The sequence below is a fragment of the Apteryx rowi genome, unplaced genomic scaffold (assembly GCF_003343035.1).
Source record: "Apteryx rowi isolate R43461 unplaced genomic scaffold, aptRow1 scaffold_57, whole genome shotgun sequence".
Taxonomy (NCBI): Eukaryota; Metazoa; Chordata; class Aves; order Apterygiformes; family Apterygidae; genus Apteryx; species Apteryx rowi.
In genome coordinates, this window is record NW_020450838.1 from 3,266,981 (window position 1) to 3,286,152 (window position 19,172).

Here is a 19,172-nt window from a genome sequence, read left to right on the forward strand (position 1 = left end):
GCCACGTTTCTCCCCAATCCGATGCTCACTGAGCAAACAACGAAAAAAAAGGGGGGGGGGAGCATGGGGGAAAAAAAGAAAAGAGAGAGAGAGAGAGAGAAAGAAAAGCCCTTTCCCTTCCCCCACACACCCACACGCGACTGTACCAAACAGGGGGGCTATTCATGGCTGCTTCTAAACGGGTCACACGGCGAAACGTCTGCAGATAAAACCAACACTTGCTTTTTCTCTTGCTTTTTCCCCCCTTTTTTAAATAAACACCGCGGAGGCGGCGGGAGGGAGCCGGGGCCGCGCCGGGGGCGGCCGCTCCCGGGTCCCACGTCCCACGTCCCGGGTCCCGCGTCCCGGCCGGGGGCGCCCGCGGGCCGCAGCGCGCAGCGGGGCCGCGACGGGGCGGCCGCGACGGGGCGGCGGCGGCGGCTGCTCAGTTCGCGTGGGGCCGGGGGGCGGGAGGGGGCTGCCCTCGGTCACAAAATCACGCACTGCAGTTTGTGGGAGCCCGTGGCTCTGTCCCCGCGCCACTTGGTCTTCTTCTTCTTCTTCTGGCTTTTCTCTGGGACCTGCTGCCTGTTGTGGAAGACGGAGAGGAAAAGAAGCGGGTGAGACACAGGTGCTCAGCAGGTCGGGGCAGACACCATCTGTATATATATATATATACACACACACACAAATATATACACACACATATACATGTATATATACACATACCTCCATACCTGGAAATGTACACCATACATACAATACACCATATATACAACTCCACATACATATATATCTCYATATTGCTATCTCTCTCCATATTATATCTATCTATCTTCATATGCTCTTCCTCCACCATACAATTTCTCACCCTGCACAGCTAACAAGGCAACCGCCTCAGTTTTCAAGGAAGGAGGGAGAAGCCATAAACTATTTAGGCTAAAGGCGGGATGTATGGCAGGGTGAGAGGGCGCTTTGCTTCCCGGCACCCTGGGTAAACAGCCGCCCGCTCCCCTGCCCGAAGGCTGCTAAACCCACCTGGGAAACAGGGAGACTGAGAAACGCCACATCATTTATCACAGTGCTGTTAAGGCTCATTAGGGAGGGACAGGCGGGGAAGAGGGCGAAAGAGAAGCAGAGTGTTTAAAAGAGAGTTGGCTGCTCAGTGTGGGGTCAGATCCGGGCTATACTGACCCTTCTGCAACATCAGATATACGCTGTCTTGGCTTCCCTAAGAGCATGGAGAACTGCGCTGGCCTCGGGGGAGCCGTAACTCTTTACACCAGCCACTCATCTAGCCCAGAGTTGCAAACTCAACAAGAAAAGGTTTTGTAATTCAAACACCCAACAGGGAGTCCGTAGACTTAGATTTTATTGCATGATAAACCATATGAACACTAGCAGCTTCCTCRGATTCAGAGAGAGCCTAAATAACAAACCTGAAAATTTGAGAAGTTCACAAACCAGCCTCTTTTGCTATGTAATATGCCAGACACTAAACTGTTTAGAACAAGTTATCCAGACCAGAATGAGATATAGCTGGGGAACAAATTATTATTGCTTTTATGTTTTTTTTTTTTTTTTTTGTTTTTTTTTTTTTAACAGCCTCAGCCACCAAATGCTTGCAACAATCTGAAAAACTTAACTTTGATTAGTAAGACTTTTTTTCAGCTAGTCTGAAGGCTGGAGTCATGAAAAACATGAAACTCAAAGGCTCAGAACTAGAAAGCAGAAATAAAAAATATTTTAAGTTAATCTGCATAAACACCAAGCAGCAGCAAGCCGCTTATAGCATTCTAGAACTATTTTAGAGATCCAGAAAACCACGTCCTGCATGTGTTCAAGATTTCTACTCTGACAGCGCGTACATAAACACAGCGCTGTTGCGGCGTAAAAAAGAGATCAGAAAAYGTAAAAGATCTGCTGGGTGGACACAAACACCCCACTCCTTTCTGGGTTACTTTCAGACAATACGAGCTCTTGCAAGAAACTAAACAAACTGGAAATTGGCCAAGTGCAAGGAGCACAGACACTGCCAACCCTGCATGAGAGCCCCCGCCCTGCAAACTCGCATGGGCTGTCAGGAGCCTCTACATCTGTAAAGCACTCCAGAAATGACACATTTATTAGGGAGCTATAAATTTACATTTTATTGGGTAAAGCTCACTTAAAAAAAAAAAAAAGCAGCACTATTTGCTGGGTGATGGTATCCCCTAACTGCAGAGAGTTTGCAATGTCCAAAGACCAAGCAAATTTGCTTTGTGGCAAGCGATCAGGTAGGTCACACACACAACAGCTCTCTGCCCTCTGACTTCACCACCGTTCAACCTCTTCTGAACATCTCTGGTGCCCTTGATGCCATGGAGGGTCTCATCCACTGGTAAAAACTTTCATGATAACTATGAAGGGAACTGAAGTAGATCACCTATTTCTGAAGTTATGGGGTGCATTTTCAAGACTTGAACTTAGTGAATATGTTATTAAAATGCTCCTTCTAGCCTGTGCCTGTCTGGAGTGACATTATGTAGAAAAAGCAAAACCATCTTTTTTTTTTCCTCCAGAATAGATTGCGGTAAAAGCTCACTGTAACACAAAAAGCAGCATCTAGCCAACTAATGCTGAGTTACAGAACAGTTGGGAAATAGCTTGGGACATTTCCAAGTCAGCTCCATAGCTCTCCAAAGATTTTGTGCCCCCTGCTTTTGAGATATGTGGGAAGAGTGGGCAGTACCATCTGCTTTTGATGGAGGCTGACTCGAGGCTGTGCTAAGATAGTCACAAGTACAGAAACGCCGTGAATAAATGCCGCCTGGCTGAATTGCCGAGCAAGCCCCTTCGGCTGCACGATGGGGAGGGGCGTTATTTTAGGTCGCGTCTCTAACAGCACCTCCCCCAACCCACAAAAAAATTGAAGGCCCCTAAAAATCTGGCCGACAACCAGTGTCCTAAAAACAAAGCTTCTCGAGGGAGATTTGAGGTTACCAGTGGAGAAGGAGAGGTGCGCGCAGCTCCTCTCCCGGCGGGCACTGGCAGGAGGACGTGCCGCGCCGGCAGCCAGGGGAGCAGGGCTGCACCCAGAGAGCAAAGCGAGTTGCCAAAGCGAACAAAGGCAGCTCGTGCCAAAACTGCAAACAACCCACTGCCGTCTGAGGAGGAAACCTGTGGCTTAGCCATTAGATCATACAAAACGGCTTAATTTTTTCCATTTAGWGGGCAGAAAATGTTAAATGTAACCTATGTGATTAGAAAATAGCCAGCTCTTTTAACCTCTGGCAATGCATGATCCCAAGACTACAAAGCTATGAAAACCCAAATTACTAGTCCCAAGCTTTTAATTCTGTCCTTTTAAAGCTGATTGTTATACTAAGTTTCATACTGCTCATTGGCTAATACRTTTTTGTTATGGCCACAGTCAGTTCTCAAACTGCCTAGCACTATGTCTTACAGAGGTAACTAAGTGTTAGTAACATCCATTTGCAGATATGGAACAAGAAAGTTTAATAAAACCCAGAAATCCCCACCCCCAACCAAACCACCTCTCCCCTGCCGCCCTGAAAGCTGGCTCCCAGCTCTCCACACTAGGACTCCTGAATCATCAGTGGGCACTAACGAAGTGTTTACAGCTTACCTGATTACTCTAACGAGATCATGGAAGGCCTTGTCAACATTTAGAGGTGGATCCTTGGCACTAGTTTCTATATAAGGAATCTGAAGGACAGAAGTGAATTACAAAAGATATTAGTAACAGCTCACACGTTTCTAAGCAAACTAGTTTCAAAATAAAACCCCAAAAGGCTGCAGAAATTAAATGCCTAAGAGACTAGAGGAATACAGGTATATAAAGCGTTGTCCTGACACCACTATCAACAACTTCACACTCACAGAAAGGTCAGCAAGCGCTTACAAAAGATACGGAATAAGTGACATACAAAACAGCTGCTCCAATAAAGTTCCAGGTTTGGGGAAGAATGATCACAGACCTCATTTAGTCAGATGTTCTTTTCCACTGAGTGCTGCTTGCAGACATGAAAATAGCTGAAGGTTGCTGAAAGCCTAGCACTTGCCAAAAATTCTTGCTTGCCACATTTTATTAGGACTACTGCATGAATATTTCATGACTACAATTCCCCGTTAAGTGTAAAACGATCTTCTCCTTCAAAGCCTGACAGCCAGATGGGGCCTTCTAGAGTGCTTGTCCAACACACTGGCAGATTTATAAAACTGCCTTCCGATAAGGTATTTTCATACGTGGCCTTTTTCCCAAGTGCGTGCGTACAGATGGGTGCAACATGTTACGCTGCCGTTTAGGTGGACTGGCTCTTACAGAAATCATCTTCCTKGGGGAGGCGAGGCAATGAGCACGCCCTGCTGAACTCCCGTTAGAAACGTAGCGCAGTTTGCCRTTTGGGCATAGCAAGCCGCCAAAACGCCTCGGGCTTGTTCGCCTTTACCTTTCCATTAAGTTCCTTCTACTGGAGTTGCTGCCTTCCTCTGGGTGCTCAGGACTACAGGCATTTAGAGGTGATTAGGGGAGTATCGCATGATCTATACCAATCCGAGACCAATTTCTTGGGCTGAACTACAGTACAAGCGATGAAGAGCTCACACAGGGGGCCACATTTATATAGGCTTTACAACACCCTGTTAACTTCATTGTCTTCAACACGTTGACTTCATACGGACGGACACCTGGCTTTACCGCCTAGCTGCTTCCTCTGCCTTTTCGCCCTGGGAGGGTGTGCTGCCTTCCCTTCGTTTTGAAGGTTTGCATTTCACGCCACGCGCAGACAGCCGGTACATGCGGCTTCCTGATGGTCACAGCTTTGCTASAGTCTGGCGTGCAGCAGAGGCTCTAGTTTCAGCGATGAACTGGSCCGACTGAAAGGAGACGGTACAGCTCCTGCTTTGCAGCATTTGAAACGGTAATTGCTAATGTGTGATTGTAAGAGAAATACTTTAACTCAGCTTCAAATGAGTAGCGAATTCAATTTTGAATGCCTGAAATGGGACTTATAACAACCAATTAAACAATCCCACAAACTTACATTATGTTTTGTTGCCATTTCTCTTCCCTGCTCTCTGGTGATTTTCCGTAAATGCATTAGATCAACTTTGTTTGCCACCAAAATCATTGGGAAGGACTCTCTGGAAAAAACAACAACAACAACCACCAAGTTATTAGCAGACTACAATAAAAAAAATGCTCAGTGAAAGTTTCACTTTCTAATGCTGCCATCTAACATTTCCAGCTCCAGAGATACCACATACATATCAAGAAATATAACGAAAGATCAAAAAATCACACAGCAGCCCTAACGCTGTGCTGCAGGTGCACGTTCATGTGTTACCTGTGTGAGAAATTTAGCCTGACAACCTGCGTGCATGCACACATTCACCTTTATTTGCAGGCACTTCAGGGACTTCGCAGAGYTGCCATTTTTTCAAAGTCTAATAACTGAGATCTAAGATCCAACTGAATGAAAAACTACAGAATGAGCCTGTACATGTAAAAGGGAATTAGCTTAGGCACAGAGACAGATTTCGGGCAGGAAAATGGGACTCTCTTACAACAGTTAAGGCTTTTTGCTAAGCACRTATCTTGGCAGCTGCTAGTCATCGCCAGGTTAAAAGGTGTCTTGGAGGGCCTCTTTGGGACRGCCCTTAGTGAAGCTCTGGTGAAGGAAAGGAACTGCACTTGGGCCCCAATCGCAAGAGTGGGGGAAGAAAAGACAGACTCTGGGGGCTGGCACTTCGGGGGATGCCAAACAGGGGCAAAAAAGACAGCATCACCATCAGCTGTTACCCTAACAAACTGAGGGACTGGCGGTGGTAGCTGGAAGGAGGCTGGAGGGAACTGCAGAGTCTTGCAGAGTTTCCAAACACTATTACCTACCATCTTCTGCTTCTAATAATGGAGCCAAAACCAGATGACCAACTGCCTTTTTGTGCCAAAAACATCTAGCTCTGTAATAACGCTCAATATTTCTTTATCAGGCATGTAAGGGATTGCCTTCAGCCAGTGCCTGAAAAGTGACCCATCTGTCCACAGCACACCATGTTTAAGTCTCTCCTGACAAGCTGTGTGAGCCAGGCCCTCAGCTGATACAATTCTCCTTTACTAACTGCTAGTAGTGATGGGGTGTCTTGTGATAATTGACAGTAACTGCAATATTATTTTCTTATATTTATCTTTAAACCCTCCTAAAACGATTCCAGTATCCTCTGCTTTAACAGAGCTTATTTTATGGGTGTAAGGACCAGCTGACCACTCATTTCGATGTAAAACACTTTGCTGAGTAACTTTAAATTTTCAGAGAGAGTTTCTGTGTCATTTTTCATTGAGACAGATAGGAGCTCCATCTTCTCTCTGGCATGTTGCCCCATTGCTCTGTATTGCAGGAATGCACTGTATTGCACTCTGCATTTGAATGAGTCTTACAGTTATTCGTTCTGATCATTTGGATTTAATTTTAAAACCTGAGCATTGATATATCTTGACTCTGATTATTCCGAAGCAAAACACTYGCTTGTCTGAATTACTTGATTTCTTTTGCCTTGTTCACATTGGTAAGAGAGGAATCACATTTGGACAGTATGTCATTTGTTTTCTTTACATCAGGCATAAAAACTCGGTGGGCACTTTGTTCCCTGTCGTGAGCTGTACGACTGCTAGATGGACAAAGCTACTACAGTTGGAAGTTCTGCTGTAATTAAGGATATGGAAAGAAACAGGACAAAAGCTTCAAGCAACTCTGCTGAAGAAGCAAACTGTAACTCGTTTAGATGTGAAGTCGCCAAAGCTGCCTGCTAGTTTGAAAACCTCAGCTATGCTCTGTTCCCAGCTAAGTGCAAGCCTGGCAGGACGTTTTCTTGATTCACACTGTTACTATTGCTGTGATTTTCTAAACAATCTCAAGTTTTAGATGAAGTGTTAAACTCCTTGCTTTACGCACTTCAGTCGCATTGAGCCGGGAAACAAAAACAATTTCACCAGCCTGTTTCACTTCCTGGTTCTCACACACTAGCTGTTACGTTTTTATGGGCATGAGGAGGGGTAAAAGTTTCAGTCCGAGACAAAACAATGAATACCACATCTTATTTTCATGAAGTTAGATAAAAGCAACATCTGTTCAGGGCAGGTTACAGGAAACACTGTCCTGTCTTCTTTAACTTGCAAAGCCATATTCAGCTGTGGCCCAAGCTAAGTTGTCAGTGAGGACAACACTGTCCATATCGAGGAGGTGGCCTGAATGACATTTTTGTTCATTTAGATGAAATCAAAGGGTGGGTTTTCCTTTACTTTTCACCCTTGTGGGCTCTGCTTTGGATGCTTTACTGGAAGAGCTGTCAGCTGTGAACCTCACATGATACGAGTCCACCCTTCCTGTGGGGAAGTTATTCAGAACTGTGAAAGGAAGCCAGCAACAAGGACTRAACCCTCTGGTGGCTTTGCTTGATGACTTCCATAATTAAAAGCCATTATGAATGGAAAAACTAAGTGTTTTAAAGCTGCAGACATCTAAGGGCTTAATTCACACTCCACCCAGTAAGACTAGATTCATCTCTTGAACTAGGATGGGAAGAGGGAGTTATCTGGTTGGTAGCCCCGAGTTTCCTTTTCAGCCTGCCAGGATGCATTTGCTTACCATGATTTAACTTCCAGCACTACCTTCTCCAGCATGTTCACAAGGAGAGTAGCAAGGTACACATCTTGCTTTTTCCCCAGTCATGCAGAGATGGATATTACAGCGTATTCATTCATTGAAAATGGATGCTAAAGAGCACAATGAGTTAACTGCACTATGCCCCCGATTAAGAAATACAATTTCTCCTCTGCTGGCCTTTGACTGACATGAGGCGTTTTGCCCTTGAAGACGTTTGCTYGCAGCCTCATATCATGTAAGGCCTTTTAAGGTTTGTTTGGCRTATACTGAAGCCAGGGAAACCAAGGGTGCTGCCAGGACACACAAAAAGATCAGGCCTGAATAAACACTTGCTGACTCTCAACGGGAGTTTCCTAAGTGCCTGTGTTGTGCCCAGAGCATCACTCTTCCTTATTCAGAGCCAAACTGGTTACCTTCAAAGGAGTGTTATCTTCCTTTTTCACACTACTGTTAGGAACACTCTGGCTGGAGTATTTCCCTTCCAATATCATTTTCACTTCATCATAAGGTTCTGCTGAACTTGTCCATATAAAAAATGCTAATCAGAGAAGGTAAACTATTTCTTATTTCCTGTATATAGGTCTGAAAACCAGGGCACAGAGCATGCAAGGGTTTGTCCCAAGACACCCAGCAGGCTGAAGGCAACCCCCCCATACTGCATTGCCCCCAGAGGTGCAGGAACGGCGGGTGAGGGAGCACCGTTGTCTGTGGCACCCACCTGTCTTTGACTCTGAGGATCAGCTGGTGGAACCGGTCCACGTGTTCGAAGCTAGCCTTGTCTGTGACAGAGTAGACTATAAGGAAACCATCTCCTGTCCTCATGTACTGCTCCCGCATTGCGCTGAACTCCTCTTGGCCTGCAGTATCTAGAACTAGGACAGAAGAGATGAAGGTTTTTAGTCACTACAAGAAACTGTAGCTGCTGTCACTGCTCTGTGCCCTACATCGCATTTCTACCTCCACTGGCCTTAGTCCTATTGAAGGCTGCAAGATTTGAGGAAAGCAAGTTAGAGAGACAAGCTGATTTCTCATTGCAAAGTGAAAAGYGCCCCCAGACCCCCACACATCACTTTGTCATCTATGCTAGCAATTGAGAAGACAAGGACTGTGTGGATTTTACTTTCCCTCAAAGCATCAAAAACTGACCACTGCAGTTAGGTAGGGGAGTTGTTCCTCTGGCAAGTATGGCTCAAAATATCTGGTAGCCTTTGGTTTTGTCCTCTTCCAGCTCTCTGATCCCTGCACGGGAAAACCCAAGATTGGAAGAGTAAGTAAATGCCAGTTTAAATGACAGGGACTATCTAAGAACTGTGTGGTGTAGTAGAGCTGGGAGATGCATGTATATATTACTCCAGGTTATCTTCCCTTTCTCAATGCGTGGATATTATTTCCACACAATTCTGTGCTTTCAGAGCAAGATGGTAGAGCCTTGAGGGACGCCCCTAAATATTTAGTCCCAAGTTGTATGTTGCTATTCAGAAGCTAGTTAAAAGAGAAGGAAAAGCTTTAAGTGACCTGTTTATGCTATACAGCGGACGTGTGTCTGTGCATAGGCTTGTGTTACAGGGCAGCCAGTGAGGATGCCTAGACCTAGAATCAAATTCCCTAAACGCTCCCATTTGGGTGGCAACCCAGATGGATACTTACTGCTGTTGCCCAGTAGATTAATCTGTTCCCTAATATGACCCTAAATCACTGCTTCTCCATTACTCTGTCTAGTAGGCATCCCACCGGCTACAGCATGGGCCACATCCAGCAGAAGCTGCACCTGCCTTCTGGATAGATATCGCATACAGGTGCACATCGTCAGTACCAGTTCTTGGGCCTCAGCTCAGTGCAACTCCAGGATCTTGGCTGACAGGAGGAGGGTACAAATGACTACAGGAGTTATCAGCTTAGGCTATGCCAGTACAAACAAGGCGTGAACTCAAAGGGCATTGGCTGCTCTGAAGTAAATGCCCACATGCATCATTGTATCCTAGAGGCAAACGCAGGATCTTCTGGAAGACTGGGAACATTTTCACTTCCCAGCCTGTTGGGAAGGATGGGAAAACTGTTTCCATCTCTGCTGTAACAGCCACATCGTAGCATCTGCTACCCACAAGTGACAGGGAAAGCCCAGGGAACTGGTGGACAGAGACTGTGCAACAGGTGAATACTGCTGACAGAGCAGCAGTTTCACGCAGGTTTTTCTAGTCTGAGCAGGTCCACATTATTAGCAAGATGCTCCCTGTAGGGACAGGTACTCAGGCTGCCTTGACTTTCAGATGAGGCCAGGATAAAGCCCACTTTGCTGTTGGTGTTACTTGCTGAATCAGCACAGGTGGCTGGCCGTGCTGACATGCCAAACATACCATACACAACGAACAGCGTGCCCCACAACACAGCCCACGTGCTAGACCTGCGTCTAGAGGAAAGGCAGCTGTGCCGGAGGACCTGGAGACCGTATTTTGTAATGGCTGACCCTCCAAAACTGTCACCGTGTTCATCTGTCTCCCACAGCTGTTCTGTCGTGAATGGCCGTTTCCAGGATCCTCTGCAATGAGAAGAGCTTCTAGACTCTTGCAAAGACCCTGAGCTTTGGGCTTGCCTGTTGAGTAGCTGAACTTGCTGGAAAGCCACGGGTGTCATTTTGTAGCCTTTTATGCAGCTCCACTCCTCTAAAGCTAGGGAACAAGGGTCTCAGCTCAAGGGCATACAGGCTAATCTTAAGGACTGTACAAAAAAGGCGAAAAAAAGGAAAAAAGAAAAAAAAAAGCAACCCAAACACACCACTTGCACTGGTGATTTTGTATGCCCTGGGCAGAAGAGCTAGCATGGAATAAGGCCAAGACCATGTGGCTAGGATGGAAGAGGAAATTAATCCTTCCTATCCACCCAACATATAAAGAGAGGTTGGGTTGCCCTCATCTGACTCTCGCCCCAGCTGGACGCAACATCAGGGCAGGGCTGGCAGGTCTCCGAGCTGACACCAGCACACCAGCTCCCATCCCTCTCACACATACATGACCTCTGGTGCTGCTCCTGCTGTCTTCTGTCCTGCTGGGGGAATCTGTCCACCTCCCCATGAAACATCTGAAGGGCCCCCAGCTCTCCCATTTCTATCGCACCCATAGACCCAACCGCAGCTCCTGTCCCCCCGCTCCACGAGACAGCAGGACCTGGGCACTGCGGTCTGAAATTATGAGGGCGCCGAGGGCTGTACGGACACCAGACCGACAGCACGGCGCTGTGCTCCTGCCTCGCCTGGATGTTTGCCATGGCATCGCACTAAACACAGGCAGAGCTGCTGCATCAGCAGCTGCTATTTAAAGGGAATTCACTTACAGTATTCATAGAAAGGCAAGCAAGCCCAGGCAGCATTCGGCAATAGCACTTTGGAAATAAAAAGACATGCAGCAGTGAAGGTTAAAGTTAATCTCGGATGGTTATTCATGCAAAGTTAAGTGTCATGTGGTTGGCCAAAAAATGTCCTTGCTTTAACTTTCAGCAAGCTCTTCTAAAGATGAAAAAACACAATCCTAACAGTTCTGTGCTACATAAATTGTGAAAAAATTCAGGGAGAGGAGAGAGTGATCTGGATCCTTTGTACACAGAATGGGACCATATCCTGGAAAGCATCAGCTCTGAAAAAGGGTCAGGTGCTAGCAGCTTTACTTAAACTTCCAAAGTAATCTTGTGGCATAAAAACTTCTATAAGATTCTTGCATATGGCAACGGGAAAGTAGCAAGCAGAAAGGGGGAGGTGATTTGACTGGCTTCCCAAAGGGGTTAGAAGATTTGGGATTTTAGCCAGCATTCACCTTCTTTCAAAATCCCAGCTTCTACAGATTGGATGCCAGAAGACATAGAAAAATCAGAGAGAAAGCAGAGAAAAATTGCAAGCACTCTCTTCCTCTGGTATTCTTTAAATCAGCAGTTGCCTCTTACTGGCAGTTGCCACACTGGCAACACATAAAAGCCAACGTGGAAATAAGCCTGGAACAAAGCACAGCAGGTTTTCCCCTACCTCATTCTTCCAAGAACTGAAATCAAATTCATAAACTGTGTAATACATGGAAAAGGACTTCCAAGAGCAAACTTGGTTAAGTTCCCACAAACTTGACCAAAGAGGAAGTAAGGAGGCACATTAAAGAAAGTGTTTGGGTGAAGAGTGAAGAGAGAAAAGCCAATGACTATGTCTGAAGTAGCGATAGCCATTCAATGAAGGCAATGGAAACGTCATTTTACAGAGTTATCGTGCAATCAGCTGGAGAAAAACCTGCAAGCAATTAGGCTAAGCGCACCCAGCATTGAGGTCTCTGGCTTCATGGGTAAGAGGCTGCTGAGCAACAAGATAGCTTCCTTCTCCACTTTTCAGTGGATGCGACCACAACTGTTGTGATGAACTCTACGCTAATTGAATCCTGCCCCATTAGAGCTTTACACCCCGTTTTCCTCTGAATCCTGATGGGTTAGGCAAGAGCCTGGCTGCTTACAGAAAGCACTTCCAGGCAGACATGGCAGCCTGGGAATCGCTGTAGCCCGAAACAGAAGCACTTTGTGCTTCCGGTATACATGTTTTTTATGTGGCACTGTAACCAAGAGCGCTCTGAGCGCCCACCCAGGGAACACAGGCATGTAAACTTAAGACAAGGGCAGAGACATATTCACTAGGAAACCTAAAGCATGGCACTACTTTTTCTAGATAGTAGGCTGGATACGTATGTTCAGATTCAAAACAGCCTTCCCAACCTTAAGGGAGTTCAGATCTGGTTGTCCAGCTGAGTTCCTCTTCTCTTTTCATACGTAGGCAAAATTCCCTCCTATGCCCTTAACTTTACACTGGTGGGCAGTTATGTATGTAGACCAACTCAAGAGAGCATCTCCACTGCCCCGGCATCTAAGGAGTTGAAGACACCCAGAAAAATACTGTAGGCTAAACACATTTTCCATCATTCAGCCTTTGGGCTTAACAGCTCAAATCAGAAGCCAGTGGCCTACTCTAAGGAGGGACTTGCACATCACTGCAACCAGTCATGAAAGCAGCTCTTTATGCTTCTTGGAGAGCCTTGCCTTTCAGCACCCAGAAATGCGGCTGTGTCCCACAGAAGGTCAGGGCCAGGAAGCAGTTGTTTGTGCCCACCTCAATCTCATGCTCAGAAGAAACAAGCACAATGGGCATAACTTGATTTGTGCAGGTACTCTGTAGTGAAATCCCTTTGGCTATATATGTGCAAGCCTTTAAGGGACTGGATGGGTCCCCACGCAGACAGGAATCTGGGGTTCACAGTGTCAGGGAGAAAAGCAGCACAGAAGAGCTGGACTCCAGGCACTTCTTAATGTGAAATACAGAAACAGTCCCTGGAGCAAAGAGCAGAACTAGGAACGTGCCACTGTCAGGGGAACGCTGTCAGCAGTGGCTCACTAAGCCAGACTCCTCTTGGCTTTTTCTCTGTCTGAATCTTGCTTTTTGCTCTGCACAGCAGCTCTGCTTCAGAAGATGGGGCTGGAAAGAAACTCCATTCCCAGCTATCCTGCAGCTTGACAGTTAAAGTCAAGTGAAAACTTGGCATGAATTGACAAGTCAGCCCAAACACTTTCAAGCTGAGGAAGGCCATCAACACAGTCTTCATGCTCCTGGACTTGTGCCCTGACGAGGAGCTCTGTGGGAGAGGGCAGCCTCCCCATGCTTCAGCTGAGGAATTGGTATTTTAGGTGCTGAGTGGATGGGGTGTAGGGGGCTCCTAGTTATAGTCTGTATTCCTGTACACTGAATCACCCCAAGGCGTATCGGAGGTCCCCGTACCACGAGCAAGGAGAAGCAAGCGCTTGGTCACTGATGCTGCTGACTCCTTTGCAGATATGGCCACACTGCCCTCGGCATGTGAGCCCTCCACAGGGAAAAACATGAGACRGGGAAACACTAGGGCTTTTGTGAGCCCTTGTTCTGTGCCCTAACTAAATACACAGATGTTATAACATGGAAAACCCAAGTATTTGAATTCTTGCCCTTTCTTTAGGGAAAAAGAAAAGAGGGGCCTTCAGAAGAGAGACTTCCACATCAATAAACAGAATAAAGATGCAAGTCCTTAAAGGAGTTCCTTCTCTAACAAAGGGCAAGTATTCAAAGCCTTGTGTTTTCCATGTTGCAACATCAAAATTTTCCTGGCAGGAAAAAACCCCCCACAACCCAAAACAAAAAACCCTCTTTCAAGGTTGCAAAATCCAAACAATTAAGAGAGGGAAAATACTGTATGCACAAATAAGAAAATAAAAGTATAAACTTAATTTGCATTTTAGTTCTTTCAATGACGCTATCCAAAATTTGAAGAGAAAAAGAAAGCAAGCCGCAAACCAACCCTCTGCCTGCRAGGCTAAAGTGACCTTCGATCTCTCTGGCCTCCTGGTTGAATTGTTCCCAAGCTTCTTGAAGAGAAAAGTAAAAAAGCAGACAGCCTGTCCCAAGATGACTAGCAGCAGAAACCCTCTGCAGAAAGAGATGCATGAAAGACACTGTGGAAATGATGAAGAGTGAGGGCACAAGGGGAAGGATTAGCACTTGTCATTATTCCCAGGGTACGAACAACAGGACTGCGCAGGTCCAGCCCAGTGTAAGGATGCCCAGGGATTAGGAGAGGAGCTCAAAAAGAAAAGGGATGAGAAAGAAAAAGGAAAACTGAAGCTCAGTAGTAGGAAGAAGACTTCTAAGAAGCCAGATGAGCTAGAAATCAGACTTATGCAAGAAGTCCCCATGACTAGACCACATAGATGAAAGGTAAATACACAGATCAACATGAGCTGGTTTTCAGAGAACTGACCATTTTCATCTCTTTAATTTTAAACTGTCCTAGCAGCAGGACTAGAATTTATGCAGGAGGAAGGGGAGATGTTGCATCTAACTCATACTGGGGGGAAGGAAAGTGAAGAGGAGATCACAACCTCCTTTCATCCAATCCATAGGCACAATTTCTTGCTTCCCCTAGCAGACTGTTGGAAATTTTAGAGTCAGATCCTAACTGGGATCAAGTGGCACAGCTCCACTTACAGCTAAGTGTTCAGCCCTGAGAGCACATGGGGGTAGAAGCTCAGTCTCACCAGGTCAAGCCCAATTCATAGAAATGCCCAAGATGCATTAGTGACCGTTTTATAGTCTCTTCCCCTCCTCTTCCTCACCACCTTTTTATCTGTCTATGGCTTATGAACTGTAAGGAATTTTGAACCATTAGGAATTTTTGCCATACTAATGTAGTCGACTTCAGCTTCATGCCCAGATTAATAATTCCAGACTGGCATTTTTCAGCCATGTAAGAAGAAATTCTCTGCTGATTGCCAAGTTAGCTTGCACACAGAAAGGAGTGTACAAAATTAATGACAGCAACTCAACTGGAGCAACAGCTAATCAAAGCAGATTAACCCTGGCACCCACTTAATTCTGACCTGATGCATCTATACAGCACCTGCGTGYGACTGCATTTAACCAAGCACATCACCATGCTAATTTCAGCAAGAACAGCGGGAAATAAGTGAGGATAACACATGCAGAGAAAATGGGAGGCTGATCTTAAAGCCTTGTTGGGGAGGCAGCATCCTAAAAACCAAGGGCTAGCCATGAATTGCCTGTGCATCCCTCATTCGAGTAAAGTGCCCTGCTCCACTCTGTGACACTTGTCCTCCAAACACTGCAATAACGGTCTTATAAAGCTGGCCTAAGACCACCAATAAAGCATTTTTCCACTCAGTACCCTGTATAGTTTTGAATATGAACAAACCAAGCATTAAATCTCACTGTCTTTTGGGAGGCAGGGAACTATCACAGCCTTTTGATAAGAAAATAAAGAGACACAGAGACCTGCCCATGCCAGAGAGCAAATATGTAATAGAGGAGTTTGAATTTGGGTTTGGCTCCAAGTTCTAAAATCTGAAATAAAAGCCTATTCCATTTAAGTCCACTTTCAGTGAGAGATTTCAGCAAAGGAAGAAAATGCAAGTCAAACATTTCATCTTGCTGCCAGTTAGTACTATTGAATAAGGGTGGGTGGAGGTCTTTATGGAGAGAAGCCAAATGCTTTATGCAAGCTGGCTAGCACAAAGGTTTTTTTTACAACATAATGCTAGGATGCTATTGCAGATACTAAATGCTAGAGCTGCTTTGCACAGAACTGCTCAGCCAACAGCATGGGGGGGGGGATGGACTGTGTTTTCTTTTTCTTAATCAAGTTGTTGGATGCTGATGCACTTGGGGGGTTTTTAATTACTATTTCTGCAAACTTAGAAACTTATGAAGCCCCTCACTTGAGGCTTCACTTGGTAGTCTCATCCTCTGAAACCAGTTCCTATTTTGGGGGCAGACAGGGTGAGGCAAATGGTTCTTTTGGTTATTCCCCTTTCCTTTCCCCATCAACCATTGGAAGAAATATGTCTGTAAAGGATTTGACCATGAAGGACAACTGGACAGCCTAGTATTTATCACGATGCATCTTTATGCTTTTCATCATGTGTCTCCCTAATTTTATATCATAAATGACTCATGCAACCATGTTTAGCCATGACAAGAGCAGCTGCTGGAGTATATGGTGACCTCTGAGAACAGGATGAGCTCCAAAACCATGAGATCCAAAACCTCTGACAGAGAACCATGGCAAAAGACACATGTGATAGTCAGTCTTTATGCCCTGTTTCTACTGGGCAGATGGTAAAAGATCACATGCTGTCCCAAACAAAAATATTCCCTTTCTTTGACCTAATGACTGAATTGTGATTGTTCAAAATCTCATGCAGTAGGAAGGAGAAACCACAGTTTTACTTCTATGGGTGCAAGATATCTGTGGGCAGAAGAACTCTGAAATTCAGAGATTCCCGGCATGCCATTCACAGCCACAGCTGAATTCAATTCAGCCTCAGTAGAGCCATTAAACTCCATGTGAGTAAAAAAAAAAAAAAAAAAAGGCTTTTTCATTAAAACAAATGGTTAAATTTCTGCTCCTTGGAAGAAAGCCTCTTTTTCCACTCCCACCTCAGGTCATTTCCCCACCCTCCTTGAATAAACAAGGATTCCAAATATTCAGTTAAAGATGCATTTTTTTTCTTCCAAATCATCTACAACAAATACACTCTTTTGACCAACAGCAGTGTGTACAGCAGCTGGTAATGTTATATCAGAATACGAGCACACCAGCAAAGACAAAGGTTGTTCATTTTAGAGGGCTGGATTCTGCACTAAAGAGACATACAAGAGAGATTTCATTTACAGCAGGATCTGTTCTTTCTTTTATACAATGCTGACATTTAAAAAATAAGATTACATAGGTACCTTATACGTGATGGTTAATTGAGAATTGCCGTCACTGATGCAGATGACACCATGCGACACATTCAGGCACCGATTTCACAAACATTCCCCCATATCAGTGATCAACTACCAATATATTTAAATGAACAAATCTTGGCAGGGTTAAGGGTTTTTAAAATACTGAGKTAAGGCTGTTCTTTACAGACCTTGGAGGGCCATTTGTACTCACTAAACAGTTCTGGTCAGTCTGTCTTTTGCAGCACAAACTAATAAGTTGCAGTTTTAAGGAATATAGGGTTTTACCCCCACCTGCATAATCAAATAGCATATATATTTTTTTGAATGTTGGGAGGTAAGAGGTGTTATAATTCTTCACTATCAGTGGATAACATTTTTCATTAAATGTTCTTTCTGGTTATAACCCTCATTCAGTTATCCACTTACTCTTATTTCCCAGGGGATAAGCTGAACCACAATGAAGCATCATTAGCAATAGCCACCTCACAACAGTATAACGTTGTGGACACCTCCCCCAAATGCCATTTGCAGCTTGGTGCTGGTGCACAGACCTACTCTACAGTTCGCGTTGTGAAGTTCTCAGTTTGCAAAGCTGTGGGATGGTTGTTTCCTGGTGAGGTTTAACTTACTACAGCAAGTCCTTATGCAAACAGCAGATCAAAAACTATATTCTAACAAGATTGGGGGGAGTTTTTCACCAGACTGGTGCAGCAAATTGAACTCAGCATCACTCCAGAGGAGAAAGCACAGTTTTAAAAAGAAACGATACCGTATTTTTCTTCCTCCTAGTGCTGTTCAAGCATAGGGCAGCCTCGCTGAAGGCTCTGTAGGCGAACTGTTACAGAGGAGGTGGCCAGAGTGGCACGCAGCCTGTCTACATAACRCTACCTAACCCTTTTTATTAACTGCAGAGGATTGAAAGAGGCACCCCTCAGTTATTTTGAGGACTGACAATATATCACAAATCCAAGGAGTCTGGAAACCACCACACTAGACGATCTATAGCTTTTCACGCTCCCACAAGAAGCAATACTGTGCAGAACTGGAACCACCACACCTGGAAGCAGAAGCTTTACTGGAGGCCGTCTGCAAACCAAATCCAGAAGCTCATGGGACCATCTGCACTAGAATTCCCAAGAGCCTACTGTGGACCAGGAGGACCACAGGGGCACAGCATGGTGTAAAAGCCACTGAGGTCCATTTGGGCTTATGTGCAGTTAGAAGGGAAAGAGTAACGCGAGAGGAGCTTGCTCACCATCAAGAATTGCCCACTGCCCGTCTATTTCAGTGTGTTTCAGGTAGGAATCTTCAATAGTCGGGTCATAGTCTGGCACAAAAATCTTCTGGAAAAACTGAATGGTGAGAGCGCTCTTCCCCACACCACCATCTCCGACCACCACCAGCTTGTACGTGGGGAGGTTCTCGCTGGGAACGGCACTTGTAGCCATGCTTCTGGTACGTTAAACCTGCTGGAGAAAGAGATCGTCTCAGATCATTCATCGGCAATGAAAAGATGACAACTTGCACAAGACAGTCTTTTCACCCGGGAACGCAGGGGCRGGAATGAAGGGAGTATGCCAAGGCAGTGCATCAGGATTTATCCTCTCTGGTCCTGCACTCTGATGTCCACAGTCCTTTTGGACAGGACGGCAGCATCTACGCTCCCAACCACCGCTACCATAACCCAGATGGATTACTTCTTAGAAGTGCAGATGGCCTCGCTGCTCTGGCTTGTTTACTCCTGTCCCTGTCTACAGGGATTACTAATTGCCGCCAAATATGCGTGTGTGGAAGTCTTATCATCTGAATATCCTTCCTACAGGGACTGAGCCCACACAGTCATGCCAAAAATCACCCCGGGTCAATGCAGCTGTCAAGTTCCAAATAATTTCCAGTTGCCAGAGACCAAATCCCATTGAGAAGCTGGAACCATGCTATTCTTCACTGCTTAACTCAGTGTACAGCAAACATTAAATAGAGCATCACATTCTGGGGCTGGGTTGCTGGGTGCCAGATTTGCACGCAGAACAGGCTGTGATAAATGAAACTGGAGCTAAAGGTCTGGTCCGGGCTCTGCTGACAGACAAAAAAGCACTTAGCTTCTTTCTTCTTTCTCATTTTAAAGTTTGAGAAACAAAACCAAGAAGCATGCACAGCCGGCAGCAGGCCAGGAACTACAGGTGTTTTTTGTTTTGCCTTTTTTTTAATTTTTTTTAAAAGCTGCGCTGGCAGGAAGGCTG

General features: G+C 45.4%; 1 protein-coding gene across 5 annotated transcripts in view; it reads right to left on the reverse strand.

Moving 5' to 3' along the window:
* Positions 1-387: 387 nt before the first annotated feature.
* MRAS (muscle RAS oncogene homolog) overlaps positions 388-19,172 on the reverse strand; it is a 41,052-nt gene continuing 22,267 nt past the window's right edge. For 2 of the 5 annotated variants that reach the window (XM_026082224.1, XM_026082226.1), the window contains exons 2-6: positions 18,188-18,398; positions 8,362-8,515; positions 5,025-5,124; positions 3,608-3,687; positions 388-567 (exon numbers count right to left, since the gene is read on the reverse strand). In XM_026082224.1, the coding sequence (XP_025938009.1) occupies positions 468-567; positions 3,608-3,687; positions 5,025-5,124; positions 8,362-8,515; positions 18,188-18,380 (627 nt within the window). In that variant the 5' untranslated portion in view covers positions 18,381-18,398 and the 3' untranslated portion in view covers positions 388-467. Of the gene's footprint in view, positions 568-3,603; positions 3,688-5,024; positions 5,125-8,361; positions 8,516-18,187; positions 18,402-19,172 lie in introns of those variants that run through there. The other 3 variants (XM_026082223.1, XM_026082225.1, XM_026082227.1) reach the window with 2 other exon arrangements.